This window comes from Nesoenas mayeri (genome assembly GCF_963082525.1).
Source record: "Nesoenas mayeri genome assembly, chromosome: 1".
NCBI lineage: Eukaryota > Metazoa > Chordata > Aves > Columbiformes > Columbidae > Nesoenas > Nesoenas mayeri.
In genome coordinates, this window is record NC_137541.1 from 111652691 (window position 1) to 111674394 (window position 21704).

Below are 21704 nucleotides of genomic sequence, written 5' to 3' on the forward strand. Positions count from 1 at the left end.
CTACTGAAGGCATGAACATCAGTTAGACAAAAGAAAAACTAAAACTTTCCTGAAAAACCAAATGTAAAATCAAGTCTTATTCTACTCAATAATAAACAGAAAACTATACATGTGAATTTCTTTCCTTTCTAGCACCACTAACAGATAAGCCGCCAAAGCTTTTACACCCCTTGGAGAGTAAGCTAACAATTCAGGAAACCCAGTTAGGTAAGTAGCAAACAAATAATTTCTATTCAAAGTGTATGAAGATATTAGAAGTGTTAATGCATGATGGTAATGTGATGGTATGTTTGCAATAAAAATTCCATTGAAAAGGCATTAGACAGACTTTGTTTCTATGCAGAGATGTATCATACACCATCTAGAAGATTGTTGTTCACAATGAATCTGTAGTAATTATGACTGAATACTAAGTTCTTGAATATTACTGACACTAGTTTTTACCTTTGCTGAAAGTCTATACTTATAGGTATACATGGGCTTTTCTTTCTAAACTTCCCATTTTCTATATGTCTATATGTATTTACTGAGGTATTCAGTGGGATTTTGTGGTTTAAATTCTGCTTGCAGGACTTCTTTACTTTGGCGATTACTTACAGAACTGCAGAGATGTTCTGTAATTATAAATGTTGTGCTGGTCTAAACCGATCTGGCAAACAGTGAGAAGTTAACATACTGGCATCAGATTATTCTGAATGTATGAATATATACGTAAAGATGAATGGAGAGAAACTGATGCATGAAGAAACCATTTTGTTTCACTTTTTGTAGCCTAGTGGATGGTGGGTATGTATTGTCATTTTGGTCTCTTACTGCCATACAGATAATTAAGGCTCCAAAGCTACATGTGTGAGTTATGACAGTTTGTAAGGTATGACAATCCATCTCCTTTGTGGATCAACACAGAAGGCAACTTGTAAGAAACAAACAGTTCTCAGTAGGTTGCACTGGAACTATGCTTTGGTGTCAGAACAGTAACCTATTGATAGATCTTCTAGGATGTTACCTACAGAAACAAATGGAAACAAATCTGATGGTTGTTTAAATCTCATAGTAAGAAACAAAAAAAAAAAAAAAAAAAAAAAAAAGAAATAAAGCAAGCAGAACTCAGTACATTCTGCAAAACAACACCAGGAAAAGCAGAAGGCTTGCAAATTAACCCTGACAGTCATTGGGAGAACATTTTATGGTACTTGCCAGCCTATAGCTAATGGTGGCCAGAATAATGTGTCTTTGTTTTGATATTAATAAAATATTACTTTAAATGATTCATGTTATTCAGGTAATATCCTGAGATACTGATAAATGTATTTTCAGAAACAATTATATAGAAAAGGGGAGGTGTAACTTATTTCCCTCTAGAGCAAATTTCTGTTGTTTTGAGTGTATTGCTTCTGATATACCAACTCAGAAAACTTTTTTCTATGTGATTTTACTTTTTAATTTGAACACAAGCCTAGGGAACAGAGGGTAAAGTAATTCCACACTTTTTTTTTTCCTAACTGAGGTTGCTTACTGAGATATATTTGATGAAAACAAACAAACAAAGAAGCAAAAAAACCAAAAGACAGAACTTTTTGGGGCTTTGAAGTTGTCTTGCTAAATATACTATATGGTTGAGACTATTTCAATGAATGTAATTATTAAAGCTAGCTAGAGGGTTTTTATCTATGATTTTTAGAACTAATCATATCTTTGATTTCTCATAGTTCTAAGAAACAGATTAAATAATTTGAGAAGTGCTGGATTTGGAAAATAAACTTTTCAGAAAGTTAAATATCTATTGATGAATATGAAAGAGTTAATTTGAAAATGACACTTTCACACACAGATAAGAAAGTCTGACCGTAAATGAATGTGAAGCTATAATATTTTGCTGTATATCAACAAGCTACAAGAATATATTAATTTGTTGTTTAAAAGCCTGTGAAAAACCTATAAGAATTGGAGCAAGTGTAAAAAAGTTACAGTTCCCTGACACAAAAATTATGTTGTTACTCTTCAGATTTAATGTCTTGGTCCTGCTGGATAATGTTTGCAAGGTCTGTGTTTTGCTTTCACTGAGGAAAGCTAGCGTTCATTTCAGGGGATCAGTTCATACCCTGCAAAAATTGCAAAATATTTTAACATCAGAATAACACTGAGATTCACTTAGCCAAACTGTAGAAATTTACCTGAGCCAGCGGCCTCCTACCCACCTGAGGCTTGGGGTGACCACATGTTTCAGACTGGTCTAGACACTGCCAGAAAACATGTTAGTCCTATAGAGTGTTTTTGGGATGGTGTGTTTGTTCCTTATTTGAAAAATAAATATGTTGGTGGAAGAGGGAGAAGTAGAATGAATGTCACAGAGAAGTGAGAGCAAGGCATGAGGAGCTTGAGGCAGTCTGGGATTTTGTTAACAGGTCACTAGCCAGTGTGGTGGGGAGCTGGGGCAATCCCTGCTGTGCCCTCACATTTCTGTGCTTCTTACCTTGCAGTCCTCTGCATGGAGTTGGGAATGAAGCAGGTTGCAAATGTAAGGCCATACCCTGGAGAGTGCATACATAATTTACAGGGATGTGTGTACTTGTGCAGGTGCACATGGTGTGCTGGAACGTCAATAGCAATGGTTCATCTCAAAATTTTCCTCGGCCGGCAGACCTCTGGGGAGTGGTACTTGGCACACTTTTGAGGAAGCCCTCAATAACCCCAGTGTGTTTGTAGATGAAGTTGCTACCGGAGTTCAGTTCTTAAACAGGGTACCTCCATCCCATGTCTACATCAAGGTGGGAAGACTCCAAGTGTATCTCATTCATTTGGCACCAGCACTGGTGAGTGACAGAGATACCTGACATTTATTGCTAAGATATATTAGTCTCTTCTATACACGAGCAGTTAAAATTAATATCATGGGACCACAGACCTGTTTTATTACTATGTTGCATGACATCTGTAAAACTGCAACAGACCAAAAGGTGACTGCACATTAAGGAATGGGTTTCTCTAAGGGGTGACAGATAGAGTGTTATGGCATAAGTTAGCAACTGCAGTTTGACTTGCTAAGACAAAGGAAACCAAAGCTGGAGATTCTGCAGTCCTTAATCCTATGAACCTACAGGCTCCCTTAATACTCAAGCTATCCAGAGTCAGACATGGGAAAGGTGTCCAGCTTTTCATCTGATGTTTGGGAGAGTGTTAAGCCTGGCTGCATTGCAATGAGCAACCTTCGAGAGTCACAGGAATCCTCAGACCTCATCTGAAATATCTTTTTATCATACTGAATAGTCACCAGAAAAGCACAGGGTAGAAACTGAAGGAGAAATTCGTTTCTCAAAGGCCTTTCTTAAGAGACAGCATGAGGTGGCCAAGGCATGAAGTAGAGAAATCCTAAATGAAGAAATAAAAAAATGGTTGTCAGCTTATCCTGTTTTGCTTTTTTTTTTTTTTTTATTACTTCACTTTCAATTTTTTTAATCAGTAACTTAATCCTGTTGCAAGGTAAATATACTTTGATTTTTAAGCTTTTCTCTGTTTAAGAGAGTTCTTAGGTAGCTGTGGTGACCTCAATATAAACTGTTTCTCTGGAAGCAATGACACCAGATAAAATATTATGTCAAATACAGTATTCAGTTACACTCGTCAGTTACACACTGGTGCCCCTGGCCCCGCCCCTCCAGGGTTTCACACCAAACACAAGGCCGGCAGCCTCAGTGCTGCATTGCAGTCTCGAACCCCTCAGCTCAAGTGATCCAGTCGAATCTGCCTACCAACAGAGCTGAGACAACAGACACATGCCACCGCACCCAGAGTCCTGCATCTGGGCAGGAACAACCCCAGGTTCCAGTATAGGCTGGGGAATGACCTATTAGAGAGCAGTGTAGGAGAAAGGGACCTGGGGGTCCTGGTGGACAACAGGATGACCATGAGCCAGCACTGTGCCCTTGTGGCCAGGAAGGCCAATGGCATCCTGGGGTGTATTAGAAGCGGGGTGGTTAGTAGATCGAGAGAGGTCCTCCTTCCCCTCTACTCTGCCCTGGTGAGACCACACCTGGAATATTGTGTCCAATTCTGGGCCCCTCAGTTCAAGAAGGACAGGGAACTGCTGGAGAGGGTCCAGTGCAGGGCAACAAAGATGACTAAGGGAGTGGAGCATCTCCCTTATGAAGAAAGGCTGAGGGAGCTGGGTCTCTTTAGCTTGGAGAAGAGGACACTAAGGGGTGGCCTCATTAATGTTTATAAATATATAAAGGGTGAGTGTCATGAGGATGGAGCCAGGCTCTTCTCGGTGATAACCAATGGTAAGACAAGGGGTAATGGGTTCAAACTGGAACACAAGAGGTTCCACTTAAATTTGAGAAGAAACTTCTTCACAGTGAGGGTGATAGAACTCTGGAACAGGCTGCCCAGGGAGGTTGTGGAGTCTCTTTCTCTGGAGACATTCAAAACCCACCTGGCCACATTCGTGTGTAACCTCATCTAGGTGTTCCTGCTCCAGCAGGGGGATTGGACTAGATGATCTTTTGAGGTCCCTTCCAATCCCTAACATTCTGTGATTCTGTGATTCAGAAGTATACTTCCTTCAAGAATCTTGGAGCCATGAGAAGATGAGGAGTGTTTTTCACCTGGCTCTGAGCCACTCTGTGGGCTGGCAGCAGCGTATGCCAGGAAGGGGAGAAAAACAGGCAATGAATGGGAGGCAAGGGGAGGCAAGGCAGAGGTAATGAACAATGACCCAAGGAACTACATCTCACAACATTCTTCCTCTTACCCTCAATCCACTAACAAAATCCAATGAACAAAACCCTGCTAACATAAAAAACCCTAATAATAATATTAAAAAAATACTCACATTTTAATTCAGACCTGTTTCAGTTACACCTGTCTTTCAGGTAACATTGTTTTTCCCATCAGCACTATCAAATATCTGTCTTCCTCAAGGAAACAGCAAGACCACTCTTAGTCTCACTGGAAAAAATCTGATTTTAGTATCCTGATGGTCCATCTTCATGTTACTAAAGAAGTCAGGTGTGTCTCCACAACAGGCAGTAATGGATCTGAAGGATCTGAATTAAAAACAAATAAACAAACAACTAAACCCCCTCCAACTACCACACACACACACACAAAACCTCACAAAAACCTTATTTTAAACACCTCACAAACTAATTTACCTGTGTCCTCTGTATTTTTCATCGTTTTTCCTTGTTCTGCACAAGGCTGTAATTTGAAATGCCAAAATTCACCTAGAAAAATAAAGCAATTGTTGGTTTATTTTTAGCTAAGCTTGATGTTAGAGAAAAGTGAAAAGGAATAAAGATCTTCCAGCACTATATGAATGGACCTAAAAGATAAGTTTGTATAGGCACCTAAACACTTTCTCTGTCAACTGAATGAAATGAGTTTTCCTGAATGTCATCCAGCACTAAGAAATTACTATTGCAACCAAATATGCAGTGATATTTTTTTTTTTTCTTATTTGCTTTTAGGGCATTATTTTGAGTAAAATTAAATTGAGTATTACATAGTGAATTGGGGCTGGCTTCTTTCTCCTTTTTCCCCATACATATTCAAGAAATAATGTAATTAAAACTGCTTTTAATGTATTATTTCTAAAATAAGAATACAAAGAGGTTCCAGAGGTAAATCATCAGAGAGAGGAGAATGCTACTTCTTTTGTATCATTGTGTTGTCATAAAAATCTTCCACACAAATTGGCCTTGTTAATGGTAAAAGTCCTCCTTAACTAGCTTAATCAGTAGCTGTATATATAAAGTGATATGAAATAACTAGCAATCTGTACCACTTTCAGGATGAAAACAAAAATGAAAGAATATCTAAAATGAATAATTTTTATCTCTACACATTTCATCTAAATACTGTATTCACTCTTTAACAAGAATAGATTCTCTTTCATTATGATACAGGGATTTTAAAGTTTATCTGTTTGATAAACATTCTTTAAACCAAATTGATCTTTTTTTTCAATTAGATGATTCGATTGGACACTTTGATTCTTTGATATATTCAATTATTAGATTAACATAATATGGGAATAATCAAAACTATAAATTCCAAATCTACTTCACACATAAGATCTGTTTCTTTACTGGCCTGAGACTGGGGTTTTCTTTTCATGAAACAACTAGGTGTTTTGTTGTTTTTTGTTTATTTTTAATGCAAAAAGAACAAAAATTATAAGTGCTTTTATTTCTGTTTGAACCATTTATTTTAAAAAGTTAGTTTTTAACAATTTAAACTGTTTTAAAAGAAAGTTTTCATTAAGAAATTCCTAGTCTCACTGTTCTAAAATGTTTTGTATTAATGGCATATCATAATTTATGGGCTAAATTTCAATTTGGTGTACTCAACTAGTCAAATAGTAGGACTTTCAATGGAAAAAGCTTTGCTTAAAGACTCACTTGCACAGTTAATCATTTGACTGCAGACTGGTTCATGAAAACTCAGTTGTCTGAAATGTGTTTTTTTTAATCCAAACAGATACAAGCTGACCAAAATCTCATGCATGCTGTTTTACACATTCTACTGGCATTTTCAACTCAGCTTTCCAATTCCAGGTAGAGAACTTTAGCATAGAAGTATGTTCCCAAAGTAATAAGTAGACTGAGGACTTCCAAAGGTCTTGACTCAGGGGAAAAAAAAAAAAAAATCTAGTGAAGAAAACTACATTTTAACAAGGGAGATTTTAATCACTAAGATCTGGGTATTTAAAAAAAAAACAACAACCAAAAGTTTCCTTGGTACTCTACAGTCCCTAATCTAGACTTTCAACCTCCAGATTGCATTAATTCAACTATTCTGTAGCTGAGGCTGTCCATGAAGGGCAAAAATAGTTTACTAAAAAAGAGGCAGTAAGTGAGTCGGAAACATTGAACTGCCCTAAGGAAAGGTTATCATTTACAGCTCAGTGACAACATGTCAACTGATATACTTTCCACTCTTTTTCCTAATTTAATCAAACCCTAAATTGTCATAATTAAGATAATTAGAAATATCTATGTGCTTTAAATGGTTATTTTTCACTCTTTCTTCAACTGTGTGGGCATCTGAGAATAAATACATGCATACCTAATCTCTCTCTATTTATATAACATATATATATGCACATGTATAGATAAAACTTGACAATGCATTTGTGCAAAATTTATCTCAATTTGTTAATGCAGGATATAACTTATTGAAACCAAAATCATAATAAATCCGGAATAGCATATACCAAGAAATGCAATTTAGAAATGGAATCATTGAATCATAGAATAGATAATAAGCATATAATGTATGTGATTTCCACCTTGGAAAATTATACACCTAAACAGACTGTAAGTGTGTAAATCTGAAACATCAGGAGTCACATTATTCTGTGATTGTTTTTGCCAGAGTCTTGGCTTCAAGTTATACTTTGTGTTTCTAAATTATATGAAGGTGCTTCATTGTATCTAATGTTGAAAGACACACAGGTGTTTCCTTGCATGCAAAAGATAAAATATCACTTAATGTTACTATGGGAAAGCATTAAAATGTTAAGAAGTGAATATCAAAATAAAAATGTAATACTGTGTCCTAAGTACTTGTCATTGCTAACTATTTTAAATTAATGATTCATAACGATTTCAAATTAATGAATGCCTTCAGAACATTCTGCTTTAGAAATACTTATCTCTTGTGATCAGCAATGGTCTTACTCCCAGGAATTATTTTCCAGTTTTAGAATAAATGCTTTCCAGCATTATTGGTGAAGTCAGTATATGCTCATGCAGTCCAAATTAGGAGTGCATTTCAAGAAGCTGCATTGAACATTGTTTTTGTCTTTTACATACTATGAATGTGTAGACTGTATTAAGGTTTAGTGCTGTACACAGGTTTCATTCTGAAAAAATCCATCTAAATCTGCATGTATACTTAATGGCAATAATTATTGTGAATTTGAGTTTGTCTTGTAAACAGAAGATGGAAAGTTCTTTGGAGGAACAATGAGGGGGTGAGTGGCTAAATAAATTCTTACAGTTTAGAACATCACGATAGTATGAATATTTTAAAACAGTTGAACAGGATCTTCTTTATGTTTGTTAACAAATGTGTAACACTTAAAGTTCAGATTGTTTGTTATCTAGATGCATACTTGTTTGTTTACATAGCATATTACAGATTAATACAAAGGATATAGCATCCCTAGATATACTCAACACACGTTTGTTATAAATGGTGTACCAATTCACTAGCTATTTAATTTTAAATTCTATTTAATGCCTGAGGAACTTGAAAAAAAATACTCATGGCAATTCAGTTTGATGCTACATAGCATAACTGATTAAAAAAAATAATACCACAATAGTTTATTTATGGCATGTATTGTGAACCTTCACATAAAACTTTGGTAGTGATGAATGCATGATCAATTACTATTGGTCAGTGAACTGCTTTGATTTGGGTTAGGCTTGAGAGTAAGAAGATACATATGGTCATTACTTCAAATTCCATATTTGACAACAAATTACAGAATCACAGAATGTTAGGGATTGGAAGGGACCTCAAAAGATCATCCAGTCCACTCCCCCTGCCGGAGCAGGAACACTTAGATGAGGTTACACAGGAAGGTGTCCAGGTGTGTTTTGAATGTCTCCAGAGAAGGAGACTCCACAACCCCCCTGGGCACCCTGTTCCAGAGTTCTGTCACCCTCACTGTGAAGAGGTTTCTTCTCAAATTTAAGTGGAACCTCTTGTGTTCCAGTTTAAACCCATTACCCCTTGTCCTACCATTGGTTGTCATTACCAGCAATGTCTTTACAACTTATATGTCAATCATAATTTGTGCCCTATATCCCTCTCAGAATGCACTAGACAGCTATGAGCAAAAGACAAAACAACAGTATTTTCCATAATCTATCCTCTTTCAATTTATTTATCCTTTTGCCTAAGGCAGAATTCTGACAATGGAATACTTAGATACTTTTTTAATGGTTGCACACAGAAAGTAAAATTTCCCCTGAAACAATAAATTTATTCAGTGCTTAGAGTTGTGCTGGTTTGACTGAAAAGGGGTTAATTTTCTTTGTGCAATTACAAACCTTTCTTTTTCATAGCTAGCACGCTCATTGTTTGGATTTAGTTTGAGAACAAGCAGATAACACCCCAGCACAGAGCTAATGTTTTTAATAGCTCTGATCTGAGAGCCAAGGACACTCTGAATGCTCTGCCCACAGGTGTGAGGCAGTGAAGCAGAGCTTGACTGACATCTAGACAGGTCAATGAGAGTATTCTGTCCCATTAGTGTCATGCTAATTATTAAAGAAATCAGGGCCTTCCAGTTGGCCCTCTTCTGCTATCTCTTGCTCTCTCTCTAGGGGGCAGCTGGGGAAGGTCTGTGTGAGACGTTTAGTTTGGCTTTTTACCATTTTGCAGAGGCCTTTGGGCTTTTCTGCCTTTTTTCCTCTTTTTTTTTCACTGTTGGGGACTGGGTGCTGCTTGCTGGGACTAGGTGCTCAGTTGTGGATGGAGTTCGTGAGGAATTGCCTTGAGTATCTTTTATTTCTATTTTGTACATATTTACTATCTCTGTATTAGTATTTTGTTGTTTTATTAAACTGTGTTTGTCTCAATTCAAGTTTTTCCTTTCCCTTTCAATTCTCTCCCCTATTGGGAGAGGGTGGGGGATGAGGTGAGCGAGTGGCTATCCTGGCTGTATTTCTAGCTCAGGTTAAACTACTACAAGTGTTAATGCCAATCTGAAAGTATACACAAGAGATAAATCCAAATACAAAGAAACTAGGATTGAATGCTTGTTTCACCGAACTCAGCGGTAAGTCTTGTGAACCACAGAGCTAGGAAATTAAAAGACAAAGGATGCACTCCATTCAGTAAAACCAGAATTTAAATCTACACCTCAGGATTTAGATACTTGCAAGGCCTGTCTTGGGTATCTATCTTCAACTCTGCAGTAGACATCACCTTCTAGTGTATCAATCATTTCAACTGCTTAAAGTATCCTTCAAATAGATTTGTGTTATATTACAAAAATACTGGTCTCATTCCGATAACTAGTTTAGAATAACTGGAAATATTGTAGGAAAGGAAATATGAGAAAAAAAATCATACCTATCAAGAAATAAAATGTATCAAGTGACTATTCATATTCACTACAAAACCAAATGAAGCACATACTTCAGTTAACCTACATTAGGGTTATCAAGAAAGAATTACAACAAGCATTTCAAAATTACCTCTCTCTGTACTAATGTAATGGATAGATTTGAGATGTGAGGCTATAGGATCATACATTTTGTTTCTTTCACAGCTCTTTCTAGGCAATTCATTTCAAGTAATAAATGCTTGTATTTTTAAATAATTCATTCAGGGTCAGATTTTTCATGAGATTTCTATCAGCATGTATGGTACATTTCTGCTTATTAAAAGTCATAGGAAGACTAGCTTCTTGGTGCTGATTTTATCATACTTTTAGAGATTGATACTAAAAATACCTACAGATTTGTTGCAGTTTAAATATTAATAGACACTTTCTGTGGGTATCCTGTGTGTGTTTTTAATCTCTCATCAGTTTCTTTCAAACAGAGGATTCATTCTGCTTCAGTCATAATTAGAAAATTAGAGGATTTTTCTTTTTTTGGAAGATATTTTCAAATTTTAATATGGACATTCAATTCCCATATGAAGAAAGATGCCTTGCATATAAAGCAGGCAATATTGTACAATTTTTTTTTTTTTTTTCCTTTGTCAAATGGTAATGAATGTCAAAACAGGCATTTTATCGTTGATACAGTATCCAAAGTGCCATTTTTAGTTTCCCACTGCTTTGGAAAGGTCAAGTATTTTCAAAAGCTTATAAACATGAATATGTCCCATCATATGAATACTCAAACCAGTGAGATTATTCCTCTTTGTAAAAAACAAACAAAGAAACAAGCAAAAGATATAGTTACAAGGGAAAAGTCTAAGACTACAATTACTTGGAATTACTATTGAGGAATGAGCAATCTTTAGTTTGTCCAGAGTGTTGTTCAGAACCATTTACTTACTATAGCACAGACATATGCAAATGCATTACCAAAAATAACAATTCTACCTAGTTTAAGTCAAAAATTGAAATAAGGATCATAATGATATTGTAGTATTTACTGGATGGACACATACAAAGGGTAACAGTGTACTTGAAAGACTTTTCAAAGAACATTGGTAACTGTTACAATTCCCTGACTGTTTTAGTTTTATGAATACTGCATCCTTTTTCAGAGTTGTTTTATTTTGGGAGTTCCTTATGTCAGTCACTCCTTGAGGTAAAGAGAACAAAGTAGGGAGAAATTGGAATTTGGCTTCCAGGTCAGTCTGAGTCAGTACACCAGCAGTTCAAGAAAGAAGCATCTGCTTTTGCTGAAGAGATTCTGGGGAGTAGGCAAATTTTGCTGCTGTTTCATGGAATCTGAGGGCATGTGAACTCCTTTTTTTTGTTGTTGTTTTCTGTTTAAAATGCTTGTGACACTATCACCGTGAAAGAGGAAGATATATAAACAAAAATACATTTACAGTCAGATGCACAAAAAATATTTAGACGCCTAACTTCCATTGCTGTCAATACCTTTGTGTTCCTGCTATTTACATATTATTAATAGTGTTCACTTTGTCCAGCTTGAGACCTCTGACTCAAATAGATTCTTCAATTAGTCATTGAAACCTCTTGAGGACACACAATTGTACTGGTCAGCCAAGATAACCATTAACCATGTGATGTTTTGCGATCGCTTTAATGCAGTGTAAATCTGTGCTGCTCTGACACCTGCCCCTATCAGTCTTCTTTCAGCCAGCTTCAGCACTCATGCTCACAGAATTTGTGAGATGACTGAAAAAGTAATCCCAAAGGAAAGAAAACCGATCTTTGCTAGATGGTATCATCATCTGTACAACTGATGGTGACATGGGTGCAACAAACCCTATTGCCAGGACATAGTAAGAGTGGGAGTCCATAGCCAGGGGCAAAAATGGGGCAAAGGCTACAAAAAGATGTTTTGGCAGAAATTGATTACGAAACAGCACTCTAAGTCAATACTTCGTCACAGTAGGTTCTCCATAGGGTTGATATGGATCAAGAGGTACCTGTATGACATAAATCACATCGAATCAGAGTGGAACTGCTCTGCAGCTTCCTGTATCTTCCCATGAAGGTGGATCTTGTCTGGCATGCTGACAACTCATTCCATTCACTGTAAAGGATTTTAGACTCTTTGTTTAGACATCTAGGTTGACATACCTGAAGTGGGAGTATGTCAGTATCTTCCTTCATGATACCTATACATAGCAGGCAAATGCTAGCCTTTCAAAAATATTTCAAATAGAGATTACAGAAACATTTTACATTGAACAATTGGACACCATGAGTTTTATAATTGGAAATGTCATTGGTACGGTATATAATAGAAGTTTATAGCCTGTATCTTCTAATGTGTTTGTATTTTTGACTGTTAAATTCATTGAAACATACCTCCATAACTAAGATGTGTTAATGACATAGCATGGCCAAACAGAAGAGATAATTCCATCACTATTTTGAAGTTATTTAAAGCTATACATGAATCACACTGTTACTTGATTGGCTGTCTGATATCCAGTTACAGAAACTTGAGAGCAAGGAACACATTTTACTGTGACAAAATAAAAAAGTATATTAGTTATGTCTACTCTTAAATTAGACATTTATTTATTAATTTTACTTGCTTGATCTCCTTTGTACTCATTTTTATGAGTAAAAAAAACATACTACTTGATGGTTCTTGGTTTTCAGCAGAACTATACATGATAAATTAGTGATACTGAGAACAACATGAATATTTTTTAAGAATTGATTTTAGTCATACAGTGCATCAAAATTCAAAGGCAATTTTTATTTTAGCATATGATATTTTCAATGGTAAATTTTCATTCTTTTAGTGTTGTCATGTCAGAAGATTTATTTTTCAGACTTTTTTTAGTTTCTTCTCTTAGTGGCATAACAAAAAAATAATCTCAATATTGTTCCTGCCTTTGAAATATTGCTTTGTTATGGAAAGAACATATTGACTTTAATTCAACCTGCACAAATGAGGTTATTGACTCTATCTGTGCAATATAGGGAAAGGTATTGCATGACTAATCTTAAGATTGTGGGATACCTTATTTTTGCTTTTGTCTGCCTTTATGTTATAGGCAATCATCAATGTAAATGGTTCCAAACACACTATTTTAAAAGCAAATCACTTGGCTTTTGGAATTCTTCCCTTTTATTCTTTGCACTGGAAACCAGAGGTTTCTGTAAGAATAGTGAGCTTCTGTGATCCAGATTATATGTGCCAAGCTACCAAATCCCAACCCTCACTGCCTTTATTGAGTGCATGCATTCGTTTATTCAACTCTATTTTGCTTAAGGTTTTTATGTAATTAGAAGCTCCAGCCTGAAGTAGATAAGAAGATAAGACTATACCAAGAGAATTTGGTATCTCTCAGAGCTTGAACATCTCCTCCTTTGAGCTTTGCTTTTCATTTAGAAGTGTCATCCTTATTCTGGGAAGATGGTGTCAGTGATCGATCTATCACCTACTACTCTGCAGTATCCCTGCCCCTATCTCCTGTTTTGCTTTGTGGCAATCTGTTAACAAGTGTGGGTGTGGACAGACTCCTCTGAGCTGTCATAATATCCCAAGGCATGAAATGCAATTAATGAGTTTTTGTGTCCTAAATTCACTATATGTTGTTCAGAATTAGCTTGATGGATGAGAGGATCCTCACAGGAGCTGGGCAGTCACCCCACTGGGAGAGTATTTCACTGCCAAAGCTGGACCTGGAGGCAGCTCTGAACTGCCACAGGGGAAGAGGCTCCACTGGACCTAGAGCATGGTTAACATAAATGTCCTATTAATCCAGAGGCTGGATTACTCTCCAGATGGCAGCCCATGCTCTAGGGTTGAAATGAATCTAACTCTTCTTGGAAAGAAGAGAATATAAAGCAGCCTATTTCTAGGTCTGTATTCAGCATGTCTGAGCATTTCAAGGAGTTGTCTAAATCCTCAGGACAGTAAAGGTTTCAGACAGGCAGAGGCAGAGAAGACAAAGCTGGGAGAGCCTGCAGACCAGTCTAATGCACTATAAGAAAAGCCTTAACCACCAGCATGCAGACAGTGGTGGTTAGGGAGTGTAAGATTCCTTGATAATCTTGACCCCAGGTAGATATAGGTAAGGGATGTGCCAAAGAGATTTGGAAGTGGAGCTGATTCCACTTCAGTACAAGTACCTGATATGCTGGGTGCTACTTCTACAGCTCCTCAACCCACATACACAGAGAAAAGCATTGGACTGCCAGCAGCAGTTTACAAGCAATCCACAGATGAAATGGAGGACTTCACTAGTTAGAGATGACTGAAGGAGGAAACAGTGGTGTATGTATAATTGCTGGTTATTTCCACATCACTTAATTGGGGTCTCAAGAGTGGCTAAGTTGTTGTAGATCAACTGAGCCTCGGTAATTGACCCCTGGCAGCATTTCCTGAAATATGTATTCAGTGCATTTTAAATGCAAAATAAAACATTGTTGAAGTTTAAGATAGGAGAATTTTCTTTGCTCTTTCAAATGGGTAATAGTACACATTATCACTTACTGTGGCACAGAAAATGTTATGCAATTCCTTGAACTGCAATAACACATTTGTGAATTAAAGAACAATACTGAATACTTACTAAATGATCTGTCTAATATGTATTTTTTTTCTATTCAGAATGTAAAGTGATACAGCTACTTCAGAATTAGGAATGATAAATTAGTTGAAATTACTGTCTGGACCATTTTAACTTCTGTTGCAAAGCACAATGCATATACACTGCTGTGTACATCAAAGGTACATCAAAAGTTATATTCTGCTTTGAAACCTCAAAATATTTTTCATATTCACTTCTGTTATCTGCTAGCAGTACAGCAATTTATCATGTATGAATGCCATTTCTAGGAAGTCTCATTTTTTTCTTTGCTCTTCTTAAAGCAGGGACATACCATTAAGTACTTACAAACACATAAAATAAAAGAGGCTATTTATTTGTAATTCTTATGGTCTTTGTATACAGAATGATAACTTATGTGTTCTATTTCAAGGGTATATTTTCTGTAATTTACATACTCCCAAATGCATTATATATATAGGTAAATACATGTATATAAATTTACTTTGTTTATGAAAATATAATATGTTGTTGCATTTGAATGAAACTTTCAGGTTTTTTGTTTGTTTTTTTGTTTGTTTTTTTGTTTGTTTGTTTGGTTGGGGTTTTTGTTGTTGTTGTTGTTGTTGTTTTCTTTTTTTCAAATTAATTAGAAAAACCACACCACAAATCAAGTACAATAATCTAAAAATTATGACCAGTTGTTTTTCCAGCTCATATTTTGCAGTGCTGAAATGTAGTCTGCTACATCAGGAGACAAAAGTAACAAAATCCGAACAAAATTAAAACTAATTTTTTTTAGTTGAAATTTTATGCTTTAAACTAGAGGAAATATAAAAATATACAGTCTAAATAATGAAAAGCCAACATAATATGTAAGTATCATCAGTTTTATTCCCTAGTAAATTCCATATATAAAAAAAATACTTTTTCTTCTTTTCATGAAGGATATAGAAGAATGTATTATTTTAAAGCCAGCAGTCTACCTTTAAATGTAGCTTTTTGAAGGGAAAATGTTGGATTCTGGCTTTCACATGTTGCCTGTGTAGATTACAGGCACAAGTAGGACCAGATTACAGTAACTGTAGATTTTACAGGCTGTGGCGAATAACAATAATTCCATTTAAAAAAAAAAACGTTATCTTACATCCAAGTGAAAAACCACATCCTGCATCATTATTCTTATAGTAGTAAGCCATAGAAGTGTTTAAAGAGACAAGGAGAAGTTGGGTTTTGTCTATTGACTCTTTTCTAATAAATAACAAAAAGAAGATAAATAAATTGTTGTTAAATTTGGAGTTTGATATGGGGACTTAAAGAGGGAAAATACATTAAAAAGATTTTTTTTTTTCAATATGTTTCATTCTTCCTTATGCACCTGTGCTGCTGAGTTCTGCCTACTTAAAACAGTGCTCCAAAGAAAGACAAAGAAGGGAAAAAAAAAAAAGAAAGAAAGAAAAAGAAAAAAAGAATCAGTTCATCGTTAGTAAAATTCAAGACTTGTAAAGGTCAGTGTTGCCTGTTTAAAAATTTAAGACACTAATAAAAATAAACTGGAAGTAGGTGGCTTGAGAGAGAATGTCTAACATGTAGCTATAGGAAACAATTTGAGTTGCATTACTGTTAGGTTCTTTTCTTGTAATGACTAATGCTAGGTAAAGTGTCTCTGGCAGAATCTCTACATGAATTTTGATTGAAGTAGATAATATTAATAAGGATGTTTAAATTATACATGTTTCTCTTAAAATTTCACTTTTTAAAAAATAGTTTAAAAGTAGTGAGGTAAGAGTCTAGCATACATAAGTAAATATAAAACTAATTTCAGAATTATAGCATTGAAAGGAACTCTAAGAGTTTCTCCACTCCTAAACTTATTCTAATTCTATTTAGCCAATCAATTTCAGATGTCTTTGCAGTTTGAAGCCTTTCCAGCTATGTAAGATAAACAAGGATTCAAGATTTTGCATCTCCCTATGGATGTAAATGATTCAGAAGCCTTAAGACTATTAAGTCAGCTCTGGATTGGAAAAACAATGTAATTGTTTCTTCAAAAAGACTTAAAAAACACACTCCACATTTTATTCTATCTACATGCAAAATGTGCCTCTTCTTCTTGCCAGGCTTCACCCTCCAGAGGGTTGCACACTTTTCTCTTTGGTAATCTACCCTGCCTGCTGGAGATAGTGACTTTTACATGCAATACTGCTGCCATATATATCCTTCACATAAAGACCAAAGCCATCAAATTTCCCCTCAGTTCCAGTTCTGTTTCTTACATTTCTCTTTGAAAATGGTTGGCTTTATCTATTTAGACAGTGCCTATCCACCCTTATCATAAATATTTTTCTCTTGTGATGAATAATGATGATTTTCTAGTCTGGGCTCTGCCTTCTTTTACTGTTAGTATTCCCTGAGAGTTATTCTAGTGTAACTGCAGAGGATTATCTGGGATTCAAACACTGTTCCTTTTGCAGAGCTAGCATAACTGCCAGTAATGGACAGCTCTCCACTTGTCTATCTGAGAGAAATTTAAAAAACAGGTATTTGGTTTCCAATTAGTCTTTGGCTGAACTGCTGGCAGAGGTGAGTGAGACGCTTCTTGTAAAGCAAGAAACTTTTGCATGAAAGAGCATCTTTTGGAACAGCAAAAGCTTCCTAAGTGGCAGTTCCTGTCATGACAAGGGCTTTCTCTCCTGATGGAGTTTCACCCAAGTACCCTGAGAGTAGAAGAAACTTTCTCCAACCCCAGGATCCTCCATAAAAGTCACAGATAAGTGATGGAACAAGAGGAAGTAATTATTTCAAAAATCTCTGTTTTCCCACATCCTTACCTGAACTCACCAGAGAAGCATAAAAAAATTCTCTAATACTTACTCAGATACCTGTTTATTTGATACATGGTAGAAATAGCTAAGGCAAATATCATCATCTTTCAGACTGCTGCTATTGAAATGAATCTGGTGATGACCAGACAGAATAAACTGTGACTGAAATTATTAAAACTTGCTTGGTTTGTAGTCTCGACATGTTTTCTGAAATGTTTGTTTTGTCACAAGCAAAAACTGTGAGCTTTTGGAGGAAATATTTCTACTATGGATGGACTCTCTAGAGCAAGGCCCTACTAGTGATAACTAGTCACAGTAGCTGTTACCACAATGGCAATAATTGTTCTGGTCTTTCTTGTGAAAGAGATTTAGATTACAGCTATTGCTCCTCAGTTCCTCGTTCTCTAGTGTGCTGGCCACTCCAGAAACCCTATAAAGGTCTCAACCATGTAAAGGGTTCTCCTGTCTTCTCCTTCTCCCTTTACCACTATCTTCCCAATCAAGAATAGAAAGAAAGGCAAAGAGGAAAAGAAGGGAAAAACTTATTCCATACAGTATAAATATCTCTGAAAATTATACTAGGCAAATAAAAAATTCTATACAATCTATTCAGTACTCTTATCAGAAGATATTTTGCAGCTGCCAGGCACCCCACAGAATTTTGTGAAGACAGAAGCCACCCACGATCCTTTGTAGTGTTTGTTTGACATTTCTGGCTATGGAAAACTGTTGTGTCATGGTGTAATCTCAGGAGGAGTCCTTGCACTAATTTCCAAAATATGCTGCTTAGCACAGCTTTCATTTGCTATTTCAGCCGCATTGCAAGGAATCAGACCATGTGTTTGTGTGCATCCACTATCTATCCACACTGGCATTTGAATGGGAAATAAAATGTAAAGAAAATATTTTGTATGCATATGTGCAGTAAAAACTATGTGTAGTGATTACAGATTTCAAGTCAGTGTTTATTAGTACCTTTCTCCTCACTGGGCTCAAATGAACATTATTTTCAGACAGAAGCCTGTTCATGTTACAGCAATACAGAGAACATGTTTGCATCTCTGGCACTACCTTGCTTCTGCAATGGACTAAACTGATGAGAAATGCCAGAATGCACACTATTGAATTCAGCACACCTGCTTGCCTTTTGTTAGACCACTTTGTATCAGCAATGTAGTTTCTGCAACTTAATGAGCTGTACATGCAGGAGCTTGTGAGACATCACAAACTTCCTCATTAGCAGTTTATGTAGTTATGCAAAGAACCATTGTGTAGAGTTGTTTAATGAAACATGAAAGAGTTTTTTACATGCTTCTAGCATATTTTGCTGTGTTCCATATTCATGAAAGATTTTTCCTTTAAATGTTTCTTGTGTTTCTTATCTCTGTTATCAGATGTTGATTTTTAATGATAGATATGATATAGAGAATTGAAATCTTCCAATATGTCATATCTGGTGTTCTGTTCAGATTTCAATAAGTAGCCTAAACTTTAGAAATAACTTTAAAGGTATTCAAGGTATCCTTCAAAGACGTCCAGCCAAACAGCTGGCTCTGAGTAAGCAGAAAATACGTATATTGTAATTAGTGTAAGAAATAAGAAGTAGATTGGGAGACTAGGCGTAACCAGAGAGCCTCCAGCAGAATGAAAAATCAAGGCTATTCAAAACCAGAAGTCCAGGCATCAGGCAGTGAGAATGCAGGAAGAACACAAAGCCACTCTTAACAAGGAAGAAGGTCCTGGCAGGGGTTGAGGGGAAAACAAGCAAAGATGGGAAAACAGCAGGTAAAGGAGGAGGGAGCCATGCAGTACAACATTGCCACAGCCTGTTACAGACAATATCATTATGATAACATGTGATCGCTGTTGTGTGACAGAAGAAAGGGAAACCCACAAACCCCCTTATAGGGGCAGCGTAGTGTGCTACCAGAAGCAGGTAAATGCAGGGAGAAGGAGGATCTGTATTGGGCAACTGTGTCGTGATTGTGATGGAAGGGAATAAGGGCACAACAGAAAGAATCTGTCTTTTTCATGCTGTCAGGATTACAACAGATATCAAGTGAGAGATTCCTTAAAAATCTTTTAATTGTCTTAATGTCAGCCTCCAAGGCAAATACCCGTTCCTTCTGTTTGTTAAAATAAAAATTAAAGAAATGTAAATGAATCTGTTGAAGGAAATATATTAATTTTCTAATTATATTAGACCATGCTGGGTTATAATTATCCAGTTGTGTTTCTGTTGAATATTTATACATAAAAGCAAATTTCAATAAGTATCAGAAAATATGATGAATGTATCAGAAAGTATGATGCTTATATTTCCTGACTGGGGAAAAAAAAAAAAAAGAGAGGAAAAAAGATGGAAGAGATGGTCAGCAAGTGCTCTGTCTTTTGAGAATGATTGATACAGCACTTTTCATTTGACATTTGAAGCTCTAGCATTTCCATATCCTTTTATCTTAACTATTAATTTTCAGTTCTAAGCTTATTACTGTCATGTAAGATTTGTGAGAATGACTGCTCATGAATAAAATCAGCTATGGAGGGTGATGTCGACCCTGTCCAGGGGAACTCTGCACTAGCTTTAGCAAGGGTATGCTTGCCTTCTAGTGACTGTGTACCTCTTTGGACTACATTGACCTTGTGAGACTGCACTTGGTTCTATATCGATCTGTGATAGTCTCTGCTAGTTTATCTATGTTACTCACACTTTCTTCTGTGTTTGCTAGCAAAATCTGGGTGATCATGAACTCCATGCAAGCCAAGAATGCCTTTAGAGGACAGAAGTAATTTTCAAATTATCATAGGTAGAGTGTCTGTTCCTGCCATTTCAGTGTCCCCCACTGCCCCTTTGTATATATGCATTGACCTGCTGACACACACAAACAGTTTTTAAATAATGAGGAATTTTGTCAGGCAATTTGTCATGTTAATCCTCACTTAAGCAAAGCTTTGATAACCTGAGTCCTAGAATTTTCAGAAGTGAATTCTTATTAAAAGTTTGGTTTAGCTGACTGGAACAGCTGATAAATATGTGACATTTTTCCTGGGAGTCACTTGTGTGAATCCAACTCAGAAATTCAATAGTCAATAACTGAAGGCTTTTACATGGTGTCTAACTGTAAGGCATCAGCATTCATTTTGCAGTCCTCACAGAAAGGCAAAGGCTTAGGTTAGTCAGAGAAAATGAATTACTGTCACCTACTGATTTGGGCCAGGGTCAGCGGCAGCTGTGGACACTTCCACAGTGAGCCTGGTGGCTAAGTGCAGTCAAGTGACTTTCCCTTCCCTGCCACACTTCTACTTTCATTGCACACATTCAGGGCCACCCCCTTGTTGGAAAAGAAGATAGAGCAAAAAGAGCCATTGCAGTGCTACTAATGACTAATCAATTATTTGCATAAAGCTGCCTCTTTAGGGTTAGTGGTGTCATCAGCTAGGAGGAGTCTCCCTGTAACAATATATTTTGAAAAATGATAATGAAAAGGTGCCCCATAGCACTAGGTTTGGTTGTGCTGATACACCTGTGAGATACAGCAGCAGACACAAGGCAGGAAGAGAAACACTGATGTTTGTGCCTAAGTAGTTAAATAGAATAGGATGTTAATGGATAGGCACCACAGAATCACACTTTTTACATGAAAAGGAGAAAATACTAGAAGATCACGGTTAAGTAGTAGTTTCCTCTTATGTCTGCAGGGATTGATAGCTGGGAAATTTTTGAAAAACTACAGGAGATAGTGTTGGACATATTATGTTTACTGGTAGCACTCTATCCTTCCTCCTGGTTTAAACATAAATGAATAAATAATAATAAAGTTTCTAGCCTTTACTGACATTTTTAGAGTTTATAAAACTACTGCGGATTTTTTTTCCATTTTTAATTGCTAAAAATATTTAGAAAATTATTTATAAATGCAACATTTCAAAGGGTTTTGTGGTCTGTGTGGCTCTATCAGATGTCTGTCAAGACAAGCTAAGACTTGAAAGCTAAATATTTAACAACTCACTTCTTTTCTATTCATTGCTGTGTTGTCAGGAAAGCACCTTTATAGAGATAAAGAGCTAACATCAGAGAAATACGGTGCAGAAGCACAATGAGAAGCCTCAGTTATTTTGGTGTGGCTACTTATTGTAGGATGTCCTCAGACAGTAAAAAGTTATTTTAAAAATGAAATTAGAAAATAAGCT

The 21704-nt window shown here is 36.2% G+C and overlaps 1 protein-coding gene across 1 annotated transcript in view; it reads left to right on the forward strand.

Annotated features, from left to right (window-relative positions):
- IL1RAPL1 (interleukin 1 receptor accessory protein like 1) overlaps positions 1 to 21704 on the forward strand; it is a gene marked incomplete at its 3' end in the record, with an annotated part of 632038 nt that overhangs the window by 465669 nt on the left and 144665 nt on the right. Inside the window, exon 5 of the mRNA XM_080342944.1 lies at positions 133 to 207. Coding sequence (XP_080199070.1) covers positions 133 to 207 — 75 coding nt within the window. The remainder of the gene's footprint in view (positions 1 to 132; positions 208 to 21704) is intronic.